Source organism: Procambarus clarkii, chromosome 67 (assembly GCF_040958095.1).
Source record: "Procambarus clarkii isolate CNS0578487 chromosome 67, FALCON_Pclarkii_2.0, whole genome shotgun sequence".
NCBI classification, from domain to species: domain Eukaryota; kingdom Metazoa; phylum Arthropoda; class Malacostraca; order Decapoda; family Cambaridae; genus Procambarus; species Procambarus clarkii.
In genome coordinates, this window is record NC_091216.1 from 20,535,799 (window position 1) to 20,555,454 (window position 19,656).

Genomic DNA, 19,656 nt, shown 5'->3' on the forward strand with positions numbered 1-19,656 from the left:
TAGCCCAGCCCCCCCAAAATATACCTTGGGTAAAATAGGGAACAAAGGGTGATTATATGGTGCTCCTGAGGAACAGCCCAGAAAGGGGTTTCACTGCAGTAATTACTGCAGAAAAAGCATTAACTTCATTGAATTGTTTAAAACCATAAAATTTTGTATACATTATTCTTTGCCTTTAAATGCAACACAAATTCCAATTATTTTTTCCACAGGTGGGTATAGGAGAAGTCTTCCTACACCTGTTAGCAGGCTTAGAGCTTTCTCTTCACACAGCTCATCTAAAGCATTACTGGAATGTATTGTACCTTATTTTCATATTTTTGACTGCCACTGTATTTACAGTATGTAATCATTGCGAGCTAGTAGAGTACTGTACATGAGTATGTGAAAGAGCCGTTCTGTTCAGAGTATGTTTATGTTAAGTGTACTGTAATATGATACTGTGTAGCCTCTCGTTGCCTTTCTTCACCCTCCAGTGTTCCAATGGTTTTTGCCATGACACACTGTGGTCAAGGCAGCATTGTGAGGTATACCTCAGTCGCTGCAAGGTTGACTCTCCTTGCAATGGTGGGCTGCTATTAGAATCAGGGTGAGTAATAAATATTTTCTAATCTTTTATTTTTATTTAATTTTAACTTCCTCCAATATCAATATACAGTACAGTAATTAAGATTTAACTAACAATGATGAGATCTTTGTTATCAAATTACAGTACAATATGTACTTACCTTCTGATAATAAGGCTCTCATTATTATTAAACTTACCTGTTAATACTGAGACCGTGATTATCGCTGTTATACAACTGCATCCAGTGTGTTGGACTCACAGCGGAAATCTACAAGAAAATCAGTTTTATTCATGCACTAGATATATTTAGTAACAAAACTGAGTTAGAAGACAGGAATGACAATGATAAAGGAAGCATAAAAAAAAAGAGAATGGAAATACATGGCAGTAACATACAATTGGACCAGAGAAGCATATGAATAGTTAGCATTTTTCTGTGTGGATGAAATGTTAGAAGTGAAGATGAGAGAAGAATTTACTCAACTTGAAAGCCTAATGTTTTGGCATGACTATGTAACTGTCAGTCCTTCTGTGCTCAAACTACTGTATTCACCTAGTTGTGCTTGTGGGGGTTGAGCTCTGTTCTTTTGGCCCGCCTCTCAACTGTCAATCAACTATTACTAATTTTTTCTTTCTTTCCCCACACCCACACACACCCCCAGGAAGCAGCCTGTAACAGCTGTCTAACTCCCAGGTACCTATTTACTGCTAGGTAACAGGGGCATCGGGATGAAAGAAACTTTACCCATTTGTTTCTGTTGGCCCCGGGAATCAAACCTCGGTCCACATGAATACATATCAAGCGTGCGTGCTGTCCCCTCAGCCACCGGCCCCACTGTGTTTGTGTATCAATGTGCAATAAATATTATGTGTGTCATCGTATCTGTCTTCTTGTTTGGCCACAGCCTATCTACACTTCAACTTCATTGAAAGCCTATCATGTCATTTGAGCTCAAATTGTTCAAGCTACTGCATTTCCTTCATCATTTTGCCTACATAGTATACTAGTCATGTAATAAACATACAATGCTTATATGTTAAACATTTTCAACACTACTACTACTACTACTTTCATAATGATATATTCATTTGGTTTACAAACAGCAAAGTACATTGGAGTAAAGTGACAGTCAGTCACGCCTGCTGAACTCTCACCTTCCAGCAGACAGCTGGATGGAGTTACTAAAACAATAACACGATAGTAGACTATATATGGCTCCTTTAAAAGTATGGAAATGCTTTACCCTTAAAGTGCAGTTATCATATACATATTCGCTGGGTAATGTAGTTATCATACGCAGACTATTACTGTTTGGGTTTTACATAAATGATGCAAATATGGATATGCTATGTCTATATTGATGTACAGTAATGGAGCTTACCTTAATACCAGAAAAAACTTCGGCCATCGTTTACGATAGCTCGCTATGTAAATGTGGTTATTGTTGCAAATATTACTATGCCAATGCAGTAATCACTGTATAAAATTCCATTATAAATACTGGACATGAAATGTACAGTATACCGATTATGTTCGTAAGGTTTTCACAACTCTTCATAGTTATAATTTAGTGCACCAGGTCAACCAATCATCAATTGAACAATAATAAACTACAGAATGCTAATTGGGTCATACAAGTCAATTACTACCTATATCATGGATATAAATAAGAAACTACCTTGTATGCATCAATAGGCCCATATATGAATGAATTTGGGAAGATATAACTAGGAGGAACTTCCTATTTATACAACCATACATTAAGGTTCTACCTTAATTAAAAGCAAAGGTTATGAATTTCTTTTGATGAGCTTGTTAGCAAAAAGCTGTATTTTATTTCAACACTGGCAACCCTGCTGAATGCATATCATGCATCACTGAAGGTTGAAATTTTGTATATGTATGTTACTTAATGTACTCTAACATCCCTGCTAAATTTCATGTAAACCTGAGATAGTCAGGTTGAGAGCCGTGATGATTTATTCTACTAAAATTATCTAAGTGTAGTTACAGGATGAATTATGTTCGTGGTGTTCCATCTTCCCATTACTCTTTGCAATGTGATGCTTTGAAACTATTAATGTGTTTGGCATCCACCACCTTTTCACTTTACTCCAAACATCTACCCTCTGTTTGCAATTGAGAATGTTCCCATGTTTTTTGGCACTTTTGCTTCCTTAGCATGAATCTTTGACCCCTTGTTCCTAAAGTTGCAAATTTAAAAAACTCTTGTATTATGCTGATTCCAGTTACTATATTGTATGTAATGATCATATCACTTCTTTTCCTCTTATCTTCTTATCTTGGCATGTTTAACATTTCCAGCCACTCCTCATAGCTGAAGTTCTTAAGTTACGGGAACCATTTAGTAGTACTGTACAAGGGTGCCTTCATTTTCGTAGCTAATCCGTTCCCAGAGACGTTACGAAAACCTAAACTATGAAAACAGCAACGAATTTCCCCACAAGAAATAATGTAAATTGAATTAATTTGTTCCACATCCCCATAATTATTAACTAAAAAAAACAGCGCTGAATGTAACGAAACGACATTTTCTGGGTGAGACCCGGAGGCTCCCCGGAGCTGTACCGGTCTGATGTGTATATATTAGACTGTGGCAACAGTCAATCGATGGGGTTCTAGGCCTACCGGGGACCAGAGCCAGAACCTGGCCCCCTCAAGAGAAGCATGAGGAGCAATGGCCTAAAGACACCCCCGTGTAATTTGAAGCAGTCTTTGTCTGCCATCTACCAGGTCAGGCACCCAGAAAGGTAGGAATTCCAAAACAAACTACTTCTAATCAAATAATTTTGATCAGAAGTAGATGGGGAGGGGGGGAGGTCCCAGACCTCCACGCCGGCAACTCTCCTCAGTTCACAGGCCGAGTATCAAAAACGCGAAAAAAAAAGTCGACCAGAGGGAGGGAGGGAGGCCGGGGTGCTTCTGGGTCTCACCCAGAAAATGGTGTTTCATTACATTCAATGCTGGTTTTCTGTGAAGAGCCCCTTTGGCTCCCCGGAGCTACCTAACCAAAGACAAAGAAAAAAAGGGACTTACCCGGGAGGCGGTTGTTACTCGCTCCTCAACTCGAAGTCGAGACAACTGGCTGCAAGCTGCGACCCAAGGCTACACACGCCCGAGAATGGCCAGGAACATTAACGAGATACCGTGCAGCCAGAACCCTGTTCAACCTCCAAAAGCCCCGTGCCCGAATATCAGCCCAGGACATTTTCTCAAAAACTGCAGCCAAAGTCGCGAACTTATGAACATCATGGGCACGGGGATAGGCCACAAGCTGGCTGGACCAAATAATCTTGCAGATGACCTGGGAGACCCGTGCCCTGGAACAGGAAAGATGGGAAACCGGGTCCACCCAAAGCACGTCCCCTGCCACGGAGGCGGTGGCGTGCAGATAATGGTGAAGAGCCGCAACCGGACACAAAACATGATGCACCCCCGGCCGAACCAACCAAGCATCAACAACCCAAGGTCCCCTTTGGAAAGCAGGGGAGATTCATTTTTCCCCAGAAAAGAAGGAGACGGCTGCAAACAAATGAAACGGTCACCAGGACCGAAAGAGCAGAAACCCTGCGCGGGAGGGAGCATGAAGCTCCCGATCCAACCCCCAGAGGCCAATGCCAACAAGAAGAGAGCCTTAGAAAAACAGTTCTGAACCGAGGGGACCACCACAAATTGAAGAGGAGAGAGAAAAGAGAGCACCCGGTCCAACGACCAGGATGGCTCAGGCGGAGCATGAGAAGGCTGGAGGTAAAACAACGCCGCAGAAAGCTTGTGGAATGGAGCAGAAGTGACATCCACCCTGAATGCAAGCTGCAGTTGCTCTGCCAGTGCCGCACGATACGAGGCGACAGTTCTGTATTTGGCATAAGATGACGGTCCTGAAACAACTAAGAGAGAGGACAAAAACACCCCGATCAGAAATTGAAGACAACCTACGAAGAGACAAAAAATGCAGAAAGGACCGCCAGGAAATTTCATACTGCCATCTAGACAAAACTTGCAGGTGGGACACCAACGAAGCCACCTGATCACCATACAAGTGGTGATACCATACAAGTGGTGTATGGAATTACATCCCATACATATTATAAAGAATAACGGGAAGATGGAACATCACGAACATAACTCATCCTGTAACTACACTTAGATAATTTCAGTAGAATAAATCATCACAGCTCCCAACCTGACTATCTCAGATTTACATGAAATTTAGCAGGGATGTTAGAGTACATTAAGTAACATACATATACAAAATTTCAACCCTCAGTGATGCATGATATTCATTCAGCAGGGTTCCCAGTGTTAAAAAAATACCTTTTTGCTTACAAGCTCATCAAAAGAAATTCACAACCTTTGTTTCTAGTTAAGGTAGAACACTTCATGTATGGTTGTATACTGCGTTTTAACAATCTTAGAAGAAATTTTTTTTCTTGTGCTCAGCAGTGTTGTCGGCTATGAGCAGCAGCGCTGTCAAGGGGCTAGATACTTCTATATACTGTACTGTAATTTATATTCAAAAGTCAATATTATAGCTGGGTTGCCGAAAACATCTCGCATCCACACACTTTGGATCTGTTTTAGTGTTTCACACATTTCCTTTACAGTCACTGAGTATCTCCCATTTGTAATCTTTGGATTTTGCCTTTCACTTGCAATGTGCCTTTAATGAATTATAGAATAGGCTGGGTTCTGTTTGTCTGCTATTTTTCATAGTTTCCGTGTCTCTCTGATCAATGATGTGTAGTTATTTCTTGCTTGTTTGTATGCTTGTTGATTTATATTACCTGTTGTGTACCTTTATGTAGTTTCAAGAGTTCTGTTCATGCTGCCCAGACAGAAATGAAGGGAACTATCAGGAAAAAGTGCCAAGCCATAATGACTATATAGCACTTGGAAGGGGTCAGGATAAGGATTTGGGATGGGACAGGGGAAAGGAATGGTGGCCAGTCACTTGGGCAGTCGGGGATAGAACGCTGATCTGCATGAAGAGAGAGAGTTACTTTACCATTCATCCCAAGTGGTTGGCGATGAGGCCATGCTATTTTGCTGATAACTTAATCAGACTGATATTACAGTGACCTAAAGGCCTACATATCCTCACAGCACCAGAGGCAAATTTGAACAGAAAACCTAAATAGATAAAGATGCATTTTAAGAACTTAAACATGCAATTCCTCAGAATGCTAAACACTGCCTAAGTTAGGCTGCGCAGCTCCAGTATGGAATCCAAATGAGACTGGTACGAGACATTCAAGTGACGAGTTAGGTGAACTGCATAACAGAACTGTCTAATGATTTAAAGAGAACAAAAATTTGCATGATCACAATGAACAAGGCCAAGAAACTGAAGGGAAAAAGAGAACTTAAACAGTCTGTGCTTTTTCCAGGTGAGGGACAACATAAGAGCACAGGTGAGATCAAAACACACAATAAAAATGTATGAAGCGAGTGGTAAATATGTCGAATGAACTGAATCCACAGGTGGTGGATGTATCAATCATTTGCACCTTTAAGATAAAATATACCTACTGGAATGCTGGGGAAGTATAAATGCACAAGGTACAGTACCTATGAGGTAAGGGGTCTAGAGTTAGATTTTTGCTCTCCTTGTATACATGATTAGGTATGCACTAGTACTTCCAAGAATAGGAATATGTACCAATAACCCATGAACCTGAATTGAAAAGAGCAGACTACAGACAAGCATCAAGTGGAACAAAGCAAAATTGAAAAAACAAAGTGGAATTAAAAGTGACTAATAAATAGGCCAAAATTCCTGCGTACGATACTGCCAAGGAGCATTGGCATCACAATAAATCTTCAGCTAGAGAACTGGTACTAAAGAGATAAAAAGAGAAAAATGGATGGGAAACTTGGGAATACCTAATATGATCCACATCCTCCATTCCCTAGAACCAGATAAAATTAGCAACCAAAGAAAATCGGCTAAACCCCAAAGTCCATCAGAACTCGGAAAGTAATACAGTATTTATCAACTTAACCAAGAAACTGATTTAGCCTTTTCACAGCTGTCCCATAAAGCTATCAGGATATAAGATGATAATGCACAGGTGGACCCTAGATCATGGGTTATGCTGCCGGTGGGGGATGATGGGGAATATTACAATTGGCTGTTAGGCTATCCAGAGTTCCCATTGGCATCCAAAAGTCACATCCTGGGGAATCTGAAAAGACCAGGCAAGTGCTGGATGGATATCTTCAGTGTTTCTCGAGTACTGTACCTTTTTATGACCCAGCAGGGATATTGTAGGGCCTGAACAGCTGGAAATGAGAGTCTTCCTGCCTCACTAAAGTCTTGTACCTTCTTGCATATTGGGATGATATACCTAAGGGAGCAGCAGAATGATGGCTCAGAAATTACCTAAAATGGACAAAAAAAAAAATCCATGTTTTGGTTGAATACACCATTTCGTTTTAATGCACAAGAGAGAATCTGCCAGGTAAACAATTTCCCAAGTTCCCTTGTCCCATCGACCCAGAAAACAGATTAGTGATTATTTTATGTGTCAAGTCAATACAATGAAACATTCTTTAGATACTGAATGGAAACTAAGGAAGAAAAACAAACAAAAATCCACATGGTTGATGCCTAATTAACAATTTTAGTAATTTCCTACAAGATGTGTGAGTGTGTTGCATATGTGTAATGTATAGGTTGGCTGCATGGCAATACTTTGTATATTGATTAGGTAAGACAATAGAATTGATGAAAAGAGAACAAATATTGTTTCTTCAATAAGTCATGAAGGCAGTGGAAAAAAACATGCACTAAAAAGAGGTGTTTTACCAGTCAACCTCTGACAACACTGAGTCATGCACTCACCATGTCAAACAAAACAAATAATATATACGGTCCCACTACAGTTACAGTACAATAAAAGTTAAAATCTCACCATTCTGCTAATGAAGACATGAGGATCCATTAACAGATTGTTAGAGGAAGGGAGATTATTCTTCTTCTGTTGCTTTGTGTATATTGTTGGAAGAGACCCTGTCAAAAGCCAGATGAGTGCAGGGTGCAGAGTAACACATGAAGTTTTGCTGGGGCAGTCTAGGATGGGTGTATCTTGGTCAGCCTGCATAAATGGATAAAACTTTTTAAACTCTACTATTATCAAATTATTAAGTAATTTATAATAAATACTACATATATATGACTGTCTTAGGGGAACTGTCTTCCCCTAATGCTGTATTTTAAAGGTCAATCTGGAACTACCCCCATACCTTAAATATTAACATTGTTGGTAAGGTCAATAAAATTCCTTATCACACCACCACCAAGACAAGCTGTGAAAATAGACAAGATGACAAATATAGTTTCTAAACAAAACATTCATTTTCAGAAAAGAATTTAGTGTAAAATGACGGTAAAATCTGAGTCAAATCTTATTGTTTAGAAGACAAAACATAATAAATAAAATGCACACAAAACATTTCTCCAAATGTTATCTTTGTTCGAGGTAAACTAAATGAAATAATTAACTTTAGAATGTATTACACATTATAAATTTACACAACGTTTCGAACCTACATACAGTAGTTCATTCTCAAGTGATGGATCTGTATTATTATTGTTGTTGTTATAGATTCAGCTACTCGGAACAAGTTCCAAGTAGCACGGACTATGGTGAGCCCGTAGTGGACTTACCTGGCACAGGAGCCAGGGATGGATCTGTACTGGGCAATTGGATTTATACCATTAGGGAGGTCTGGTACATAATACAAATAGGTGAGGAGTATGGCATAAAGAAGGAAAGAATAGGGCATAAATGGAGACATAAATGGGGACGAATAAAGCAGGAAAAAGGGAAAGGAAGCACATACAAATATTAATCAGGTGTAGTGGGCATGGTGGTGGTGAGCAGTGTCATCTCCGTTGCCATCTTTGTGTTCCGGTCTTGTTCTTACTCTCATGGTGGGTAGAGTGACTAGTTCTATTACTTGGGTATTTATAGTGGGTTGTTCTACTATTATGTGGATTGTTTCAAGAATTTTATATTATAATATATAATATATTATATAATATACAGTGGTACCTCCGTTTACGAATTTAATCCGTTCCCACAGACGGTTCGTAAACCGAGAATTCGTAAACCGGAACGAATTTTCCTGTAAAAAATACTGTAAATTGAATTAATCTGTTCCACACTCCCAAAAATATAAACTTCAAAATACATTTCATACATAATACTACTGTACAAATATTTTGCACTACAGTATGTACAAATTAGTATATCATACCTTTATTAATGACTTATTGGCGTATGGAAAATGGTGAGGAGGGGCGGGGGATGATGATGGGGGGGAGGAGGGGGAGGACGGGGGAGGAGGAGGGGTGATGTTAGTGTTAGGAAAGGGGAGTCCCATTCCAGTATAACATCAGGCAGTGATGGCTTCACTGGGATACTCCTCTCCCATGTTTTGCAAGCATGCCACTAGGACCTGGTTGAGGGTCTCTGCTTGCTTGTCTTACTAAGAATCTGTCCTTAAACACTTGTTTTTCCCCTTTGTTTTAATGCTTGTTTGTAGTGAGACATCACATTGTCATTAAAATGGTTAACGCAATGGCCTGCTACAGCTTTATCTCAGTGACACTTTTCAGTTCTTACCATGCTGCACACTTTTTTTTAATTAACCCTTAACATGCTCGGGGTTTAATATCCTGTCATCCCCACAGGTGCATGTCATTTTGAAAAAAAAAAAAAAAATTTTCTTCCTAACCTGTTAATTTGTGTTCACTGATCACGGGAAAAATAATTAAAAAATCGTAAGTGGCATATATTGCCCGCTATAGGGCGGGGAAGTCTGGCAAATTATAGGCGCTGACTCAGCATGCGTCCCAAGCGATCTCTTGATCGCCAGCTGTCAGGCCGGAGTTGCCACAAAGAGATAATTACCGAATTATTTCAATGTCTCTGATTGATTTTTCATTGTTTTTTTTGTTGTATTATTATTCAATAGTGTGTAGTTTGATATATTTTTATAATAAAATGAGTGAATCATTGCTGTACTCAAAAATATGGTGTGCATATTGTTGATTCAATTATGTTCATCAATCAGTGAACAAATAATTTGTCGGTTATTACACTATAAGCACAGGTTATATATAAGTATCTGCATTTTTGTTCACTATAACGAACCACTAAGTAGCTATTATGAGTCAAAAAGTAACGAGGAGTGCACCGCCGTGTACCAGCCAGCCACTCCCGCCCTCCCTCCAGTCATCTGATTCACCCACATTCTCCTCCCACAATAATGTTTTTGCTATAATTCACTATATACAGATGTTATATATAAGTATCTACATGTTTTGTTCACCATAACTGTACATCTAAGCTTGTATGGTGAGTAAAGGCACAAAGACATAGGACCTCACACAGTCAGCTGATGGCTGCCGCCCTCAAGGCCAGACACACTAATATTTCTCCTCCAACAATACTGTGTGGTGTTATTACACTATATACACACATTATATATAAATATCTACCTGTTTTATTCACCATACTTGTACAAATAAACTGGTATGGTGCCCAAAGACCATCGTGGTAACCAGTAAACAACACTGTCATCTGCACGGTGGCGTCGTGCAGACGACGCCACCACCCTCACCAAAATGGCGGCTCCAAACCTTCTCTTGCTGTTTATACCCTCTATACACACGTTATATATAAGTATCTACATTTGTGTTCACCACAGCGAACCACTAAGCTGGTATGCTGAGTGCAGTCAATAAAAGGTGGCCACACACAGTCAGAAGACATCGCCACCACCCTCCCTCCCACAGCATTACTCCTCCCTCCATGGCGCACAGCACTAAATATCACCACAATCCTGCTATTATCAGAACCCTGGTCAGTTTTATCACAGTCAGGGGTCTTCTGTAATAATATCATCGCTACATAATAGCATGAACAAGTATATTTTGGCATTTTTAGGCGATGCTGTGGTCACAAGCTGAACAGCAGTGCTGTTAGCTCATGCTGCGTGTGTCAGGCTTGGTTGCTCACTCAATACTGAGGCCAATAACACCTGGGAGTTTGGCCCACGATTTTTTTTTTTAAATGGCGTCTGTTTACAAGAGCCCTGATGAAGGTGTGGTGAACCCCGTGTATCCGCGGGCCGTTTAAATCTTGTGTAGTACTACAACACATCATATGACGTGATGCGCAGTTGACTGGAACAACGTCCAACACGTCATATGACGTGATGCACACTTTAAGGGGTAATGAGGAAGGGACATCCTCTACTGCCTCCTCCTCCCCTGAAGAAATTTCCTCAGCTGTCTCTTGTTGGTGCTCCTTGTGAAGGGCTAGGAGTTCGGAGGTGGTCAGCTCTTTGCTGTGTTCCTCCACATCAGCACCTTCCAGCCTAGCGAGAACACCAACCCTCATACCATTTTCATGTTTACGAATAATCTCTGTTTTTCCTCTATCGTCATCCTCACAGTTGTTTTCTTAGGTTAAACTTTACTACTGACTTCCTTGGGACCCATGGCATGATATATAATAATTATTTTTAACCACAAAAGTGGTTAAATATATATATATATATATATATATATATATATATATATATATATATATATATATATATATATATTATATATATATATATATATATATATATATATATATATATTATATATATATATATATATATATATATATATATATATATATATATATATATATATATATATATTATATTATATATATATGTATATATATATATATATATATATATATATATATATATATATATATATATATATATATATATATATATCAAAAAAAATATACCTGAAATCATCTCAAGATAACCCACCATGCAAGTAAGAAGTACTGTATCTTGTTTTATTTTGAGGACAAATGAACATAAAAAAAAAAAAGCATTACAACACCAACCTCTTTTTCCTCGGTGTTATCTGGTATTGTGCGATGTCCAACAGTCAGGATGTGAGTGATGTATCGGTGAAGCCACATCACCAAGCGAGGGCAGTGATGACATACCCAACTATGAAGATATTTAGTGTTCACACTCTCCTTTCCATGCATCTGTAAAATGTATGGTAACTAATATTACACCAGTGCCAAGTTCCAGTTAATAGTTCAGTGCATCATCTTGTACTAAATTACCTTAAATAGCTTTAAATTTGATTCTATCTTATGTTATGGATGCATTAAGTAATTAATCAGGAGTTTCCAATCTCACTGCTGTTGTCTGGCATTACAGGTGGGTGATTGCACTTGCTTCACCTCTGTTATTCCCGAGTTAGCTCTGTTACAAACAGCATATTATTTTCACTTTTTTTTCGCTTCAATGGCCTCTAATGTGAGGGTTTTAGTATATGATATTTCATTGCACGTAAAACATTAAAGCACTAAAAGAAATATAAATCATAAACGCATGGTTCAGTTAATTTTATAACACAACTGAGATGCCTTATAATACAGGGCATCTCAGCTCACCTCAATACAGCAAGACCAGCCATCTTATTCATTCACAGAAACTGCACTAATGAATGCAACGTAAATCATGAATACAAGTCCCACAAATTACTGAAACTTATGCCATTATATGTGATAGTATATTATAAAAACATTTATATTACCAATTAAACAACTGGTTATCACTAATTTGCAATTAATGCACTCTGCTCTGCCTCAAATCCTACCAAACTTACAGTTGTGTTATTGTTAATAAGCTATGAAGTTGGCACGAATAGTTTTAGACACACCCTGTAGAAAGGAAGGGAAAGGGGTAAAGGGGGGTAGTAGGGTGAGGGGGGGGGGGGGGGTAAAATTAAATTTAACAATGGGGGCAAACCTGTATGTCTCTTCCCACTAGCAATTTCTGAAGATAAACGGTGTAATTTCCAAAATCTGAACCTCTTTAGGTAAACACATACAAATATCCATATTTTCCCAACAAATTGCATTTTTAAAATACAAACTTTATTCAGATTCTAGAGTGCATTTGCCACAAAATCTATATCAACACTGGATAAGATTGTAATTTTCAGATCATGCTGAATCTATCATTACTTCTAATCTTGTGATTTTAGTAGTACATACAGTTAAAAATAATACTTTTGTTAAGAAATCTTTACTGAACTTATACTGCAGAACAAATTACACAAAAGATCATCATACACCCATTTACAGAATCTTGTATATTTCATGCAGTACAGAAACAGTTATGATACTCACAGCAGAATTAACAACAGACATGAGAATATCATCAGGCATGCAGCATGTGCGTTGGGAAGCTGTAGATATTTGATACGCAGCAAAAATTAACTCGTAAACATCTTGTTTCTCAATCTTTTCTTCATGTCGTGCAAAAACCTGCCATGAAGATATGTACAGTATTAGTCTAGCTTATATAATTAAGTAAATAACACAGTATTAACACGATGTAGCCCAATTAGTAAGTGAAGTAGAGTAACTACTAATTTATTTCCCATAATCAGAAGGTAAACACATTGTGTTTAATTTTACAATATTTTAATTTTAATTTACAATATTGATTAAACATATTAAAACATTAAACACCAGTTTGGGGCGCTGGTGGCTGTGTGGACAGCACGCAGGACATGTAATCCTGTGGCCAGAGTTCGATTCTCAGGCGAGGAACAACAAAAATGGCAAGTTTCTTTCACCCTGATACCCCTGTTACCTAGCAGTAAATAGGTACCTGGGAGTTAGGCAGCAGTTATGGGCTGCTTCTTGGGGGGAAGGGGGAGAGAAAAAATAATACAAAAATTAGTAGTTAGTAACATTTGATTGATTGATAGTTGAGAGGCGGGCCGAAAGAGCAGAGCTCAACCCAATCATGTGTCCCATTAGGCATTCAAAACTCCTGGGACTGATGACACCAAACTAATATGGCACATGTTAGTTTGGATAGCTTCAGGGAGATGACGGGGCTCCCACCGAAAAATACAATGTGCAGAAAATTATTTGTGTGGCAATTCAAATTTGAAAGGGACCCCCCATGTGAAATTTAGATTTGTCTTAATTCTAAATTTTGGAAGGGCAGTCTGGAAGGCAAATTTTGGCCATTATTTAGAGTAATCTGGTATTTGGAAGTCCAAGTTATAAAGGGTCCACTGTACTGTAATGAGTATAGTAGCCATGACTGCACATGAGAAATGTCTTCTAGCAAGTGCTTCAAGCTGATAAGGTTGACATTTGTTGTAAAAAAAACAAAAATATAACGCAAGTCTCAACTGTGTAATTTTAATCAAATTGAATACAACAATATGCAATTTAATTCATATTGTTAATATGAAATTTCACTTTTCCCATTCCAAAACTAATACTTTATGTCTATTCACTTACGGTCCCCAGTACTCAAAAGCTTCATAGAAGGTTGTAACAGAACCGATGAGCACCACACCAGAAATAAATACAGATTTGATATTCCAAGAGTACGACTTAATCAAACTAGAAATGCTCTACAAATCAAGGCACCCAGAACGTGGAATGATCTTCCCAACCATGTTAAAGACTGTACCTCTCTCAACCAGTTTAAGATAAAAACGAAGCTCTACCTAATAATTCCCTGTAACCTACCTTACCCCTCTATTATCAACCCATGTTTTTTTTTTTTAAACAACGCTGTTTGTCGACCTAATTGTATTTGTGCTGCTTTTTCAGCCATGCTCCCCCCTTTTTTACCTCTATTTTTATTTGTTCTCAACACATTTTATTCTTTATACTCAATTAGTATTAAACTTTAGTCATTTAAGTTTTTCATGCCCGAAACGCTTTACATAATAGTGGCTTTAGGCATTGTATGTACTAGCCCTATCTATAAATCCATAATTCTTTGTAAAATCTCTTGAATGTATGTAACTTACCTAAATAAACATTTATTTATTTATTTATTTACATTCCAACCATATTAATTTTTATTTAATCAAGAAATTACTCAAGAAATTTACTTGCAACTACATAAATTATATAGTAATACATATCTCCTTATTGCTGTGAGAATTATGAACATTCTTATTTTTTAAAGAATAGTCTATGTAACAGGTCTACTTAATATTTTTTCCATAAATTGAAAAAATAAAACCAGAATAATGAAAGTACAGTAATACAATACCTTAATATAAAACTCAAGCTGCTGAGAATCTGTCATAAGTGCAAGAAGACAATTTGCAGATGACAAAAACGCTGCTTTAGACAAAACACCCGGGATGCTTTCCTGCTCACTTTTCTGCCAGTGAGTAATGGAGTACTGAAACAAGCGTTTACCAAGTGGCTGGCTGGCCTTGCACACATATTTCTGAAGCAGAGATAATGCATTTAAATCATTCGAGTGTCTAGTACAAATCTTAGGTTTTAAAGAAAATGTTATAATAAAAAAAGTGCTTGCTTCTCAATTCATTGCCATTTTTTTTTTAATAAATTAACAGCCTACCATGTCAGTATTTGATCAGCTCCTGTCAGGGGTGGGTGTGTTGAACACCACTATCCATAATATTGAGAAGGTTTATTCACAAGCATTCTTTGCACTTGTCTTTTGCTAAAGGCTGAAATCAACAACTGGACAGGAAGTCCAGGATTTATAAATTGGTATAACAAGAATTATTTACAGGTGAGGAATATGGAGACCCAACTGGATAGCTGGAAGGTGGAGAGCAGAAAGCAAGGAAAAAAGAGCCAAAAGTGCAAGATGTTGACGTGATCAACTTGTTCGCTGTGCTGCGAGATGAATACAAAGTGGGTAACAAATTTGAGAGATTGGGCAAAAAGAGACAGTCAACAAAGCAGGAAAAAATTTTAATAATAGGGGGACTCACATGTTAGATATACTGTATGGATAAGACATTATGTGCCACAAATAGGAAGTAGAGGATGCAGGTGTGTTTTCTTGGAGCAAGGATCTAAGATATTATTAACAATACAGACAGTATCTTAATTGGAAATTATGCAAACTTGTAATTTTACCACTACTAGCATCTTTCCTATTCCAAATTACCCAAATAAATAAAAAGTAAAAAAAAAAAAAAGTGCAAATACCACAAGCAAATACTAAACGTGTATAAGATGTAGTAAAGGGAAAGAATGGGTGGAACCAGTTTGTAAAGTGGAAGTGAATGTTTAGTGAAAAATATTTTTTTTTAGTTTAGTTCAGTGATTTGTTCACTAAACATTCACTTCCTCTTTACAAACTGGTTCTGCCCATTCTTGCCCTTTACTACATCATATACATTGTTCCTTCGCCAACAAACACCCCTACCTTTACACAACCTCCCCCCCCCCCTCACACACACACACCTACCCACCAAGCTGTGGAATGTGGAATCAGAGAAAGTACACACACCTTACAAAATTATGTGGAAAGGAATTAAAGAACTAAAAATGAAAGATATTTAAGGGTGGTTTAGGAAAGTAGGCTTTCACCAGAAGAACACAAAGAACATTGTATGAGAAGCATGTGTTGCTTGTCAACTTCAGAATCGCTTTTAATTACATGGATGGTAAAATACTAAAGAAATTGTTCATGACTTTTATGAAACCAAAATTGGAAAATGCAGTAGTTGTATGGTGACCATACCATACCTCAAGAAACACATCAATAAACTGGAAAAGGTGAAAAGGCATGCTACAAAATGGTTTTGGAATTGGGGGAAAAAAAAAAGTTACAAAATGAGACAGAGTTGTTACATATGACAAAGCTAAAAGAAAAAAGAAAAAGAGGTGATATGATCACCATTTACAAAATATTAATGGGAATTTACCAAATTGACAAACAGGAATTCCTGAAACCAGCAACTTCACAAACAAGAGAACACAAATTCAAGCAAGAAAACAAAGGTGCCAAAAAAATATTAGAAAGTTTTCTTTTGCAAAGAGTGGTAGACAGTTGGAACAAGTGAGATAGTGGAGGCCAAAATAATTAGTAATTTCAAAGCATTATACGACAGTACTGGGAGGACTGGATACCACGAGCATAGCTCATCCTGTAACTACACTTAGGTAATTACACTTAATTACAAACACACACCCTACCTACACACACAACCCCCCCCCCCCCTGTTCCCAACACACCCACCCACCTCTGAGGCCCTCCACTCCTCTTCCTAACCTACCATCAAAGTCATTATCTTCACCAGTCTACCAACACATTTTTATTAATATCTAAACCAGCTTGGTGCATGCACCTCGGTGTTTCATTCATAGCCTTTTGTACACCTATTTCTTCATTAGTCATGCCTTACTACAGGAGCCATAAGCATTTCATAAACATGCAACCTAGTTTGTATCAAATGGTTTGTTGCTGTTTGAGTTTGTATTGTATTGTAATTCTTTAAAATACAGTATATAATATGGAAAGTGTACACAGAACAATGACTAAGTTGATCCCGGGAATTAGGAACATTACCAATGAAGAACCAAAAGCAAACTAAACAAATCTCTAGAAAAGTGCCGAGTAAGAGGACGTTATTTAAGAGTATAAATGGACGAAAGGGAATTAATGATACTAAAATCAACAACTGCAATACAAAACAGTGGATAGAAATTGGATGAGCTTAGATTTACGGAACAGGATGCCGGGTAACATAATCGACATGAGGTCAGTGCAGGGCTAGAGAAATATTAGTTCCCTTGTGTGGACCAACAGGCCTTCTGTACCACTACATTTTTATGAGTGGCACAGCAAAGAATATGCTGTAAAGTCATCCAATATGAAGGTACACCCCTTCAACAATATTACATATTGTTGTTGATGTAACCCAATAACAATAGCTGTATAATTTTAAACAAAAAGATTTCCAAAATATTCAAATTAAAAATATAACCACTCTCAAACAACTAACAAGAGATTGTGCCATAGGAGCAAATAGGTTAAGTACCTCAGTTTTGCATAAAGAAAAAACATATGGCATAAATATAATTGAGGGGATTAGCCTAACAGGAAAATGCTAAGAAAAAGTGTGAATGCTTTTGTTCAAACTTTTACCACAAAATGGAGTAGATAAAAATTTAAAATATGTAATCCAAAATGATATAAACACGGTTATATTAATGTGGCAACGGCAAGAACATATTTTATGAATAAGGCTAATAATTCAAAATATAATGAGGGGGACTCAAACACTAAAATTTCATGTGACACGTTATTTACTAATAAATAACAGGTTAAGACTACTTTAATATCTATATATTAATTATTTTTTATATAAATGTATATAGACATGATCTTAAAAATAAAGGCTTAGTAAGCACAAGACATTTTCTGATAGCCTTGGCATAAGAAAAAAAAATGGATTTAGAACAAAAATAGTTGGTGAATCAGGCAAGTGAAAGCAGATGAAGAGGATCTGTGTCAGGCAGTTACAATACAAAACACACTAAGATATTGGGCAAACTATCAGTAAATACAGTATGAAGCAGCAGGCAAAAATACATGCACTGTACAAGAATAAATTCACTAATAAGATTTAGCCTTAATTCTTAAGTTTTATAGGAAATTACTAGTACAGAAAATAAAAGTAAATAATAGCTGTGGATAAAAAAGCAACTAAAAAATAAACACTGGGAATCTACTTACAATATATTAACATTACATAACGACCTGTACTAGTAATGATACTTACTAGGAAGACATTTTCTGATATGCCATCTATGTTGTCTTCAGTAAGCGACTTGCCCACCAGGATCTGCAGGCACAACACAGGCATTACTAAGGTACCATATATGCTAATAATGACTAACACAATCCTCTTTCTGTTCAGTATACGAAGTATTCAATTGTTCAATGAGACAGCAATCAATTAAATAGCTAACCAGAATAAATTAAAAACATTCCTACCATATAACACATTGATAGATTATTTTTTAAATACCTGTCACGGTGTTTGGCTCTGAAAACATGTGTAAATATCATGTGTGGGGTATGTGCAAGATGATTTTAGTTGATAACCAAACCACACAACAAAGTGAAGAAATAATGATGTTTCAGTCTGCCCTAGACCATTATTAAAACTTTTACATGGCTTAATAATTGTCCAGGACAGACCAAAATGTCATCGCTTCTTCACGTTCTGCTGCGGAGTTTGGTCATCATATCTTCAGCCACATTATTTTGACTCATTGTCTGCATATGGTTTCAGTTGCTAGTATCTGCTTCGATATTTGTTCCAATTTGTTTTATAATAAGCTGTTTATGACAAAAAAAAAATCTATCTAAATATCACTGGAGTAGGAATCTCAGTATCAATCCTGGGAGATGAACTTAAAGCATCGATTTGTCCTGGGAGAGAAACTTAAGTCTCTGGAAATTCTTAGATAAGACTCCTAACTCCTGCAATTATATAAAAGAACAGCAGGCATTATAATAAGGGAAAGTAAAATTTATAAGAATGTTGACAATGGCTAAAAATATAAACTATTTATATACACTAGCTAAAGCCATTAACACAGTGGAAATTAAACACAGTTTTGTAGCCAATATTTTAATTATATACAGTATATATAAAAATCCATGTGTGTTTTGTATCAGTTTAGGAGCAACAGTATCATAACCAGTAAGGTTGTTACTGGCAAAACTATTTCTAGGCCCACGAGAGTATCCGAGAGGGAAACCTATTTAACAAAGTATTCAAAGTCCCACCTCTCCTCCCTTTCTTTAATTGAGGCAGCCTCACTACTACAAGAATTGCTGTAAATATAAGGGAATGCGGGCAGGGAACATGTTTTGTTTTTCGTTAATGTCTGCATGTATTTTCTTATAATTGGTGTACAAATGTTTTATTCTTTAACTTCTTTAACACTTCAGCATTACAGCCCTTTGCAACACACCCAATTGTAAACTTTCCAAACCTTTCATCAACACCTGAAATGTTGTACAGCACTATACTCTTTCATGTTTTCCCAGTTATTTCCTGGGCTACAATTTTGGTGTCAAATGTCCACAATATTCTAGAGTATAGATGAAAAAAGGTATACTGATGAGAGATTTTGCACAATGTACTGAATATACAAATTTTTTTTTTAACATTTCAATATTTACATATTTTGAAAAATAG

General features: G+C 37.2%; 1 protein-coding gene across 1 annotated transcript in view; it reads right to left on the reverse strand.

Moving 5' to 3' along the window:
* LOC123767536 (uncharacterized) overlaps positions 1-19,656 on the reverse strand; it is a 28,041-nt gene that overhangs the window by 7,167 nt on the left and 1,218 nt on the right. The window contains exons 2-7 of the mRNA XM_069310383.1: positions 18,226-18,288; positions 14,724-14,906; positions 12,821-12,958; positions 11,516-11,665; positions 7,505-7,687; positions 766-836 (exon numbers count right to left, since the gene is read on the reverse strand). Coding sequence (XP_069166484.1) covers positions 766-836; positions 7,505-7,687; positions 11,516-11,665; positions 12,821-12,958; positions 14,724-14,906; positions 18,226-18,288 — 788 coding nt within the window. The remainder of the gene's footprint in view (positions 1-765; positions 837-7,504; positions 7,688-11,515; positions 11,666-12,820; positions 12,959-14,723; positions 14,907-18,225; positions 18,289-19,656) is intronic.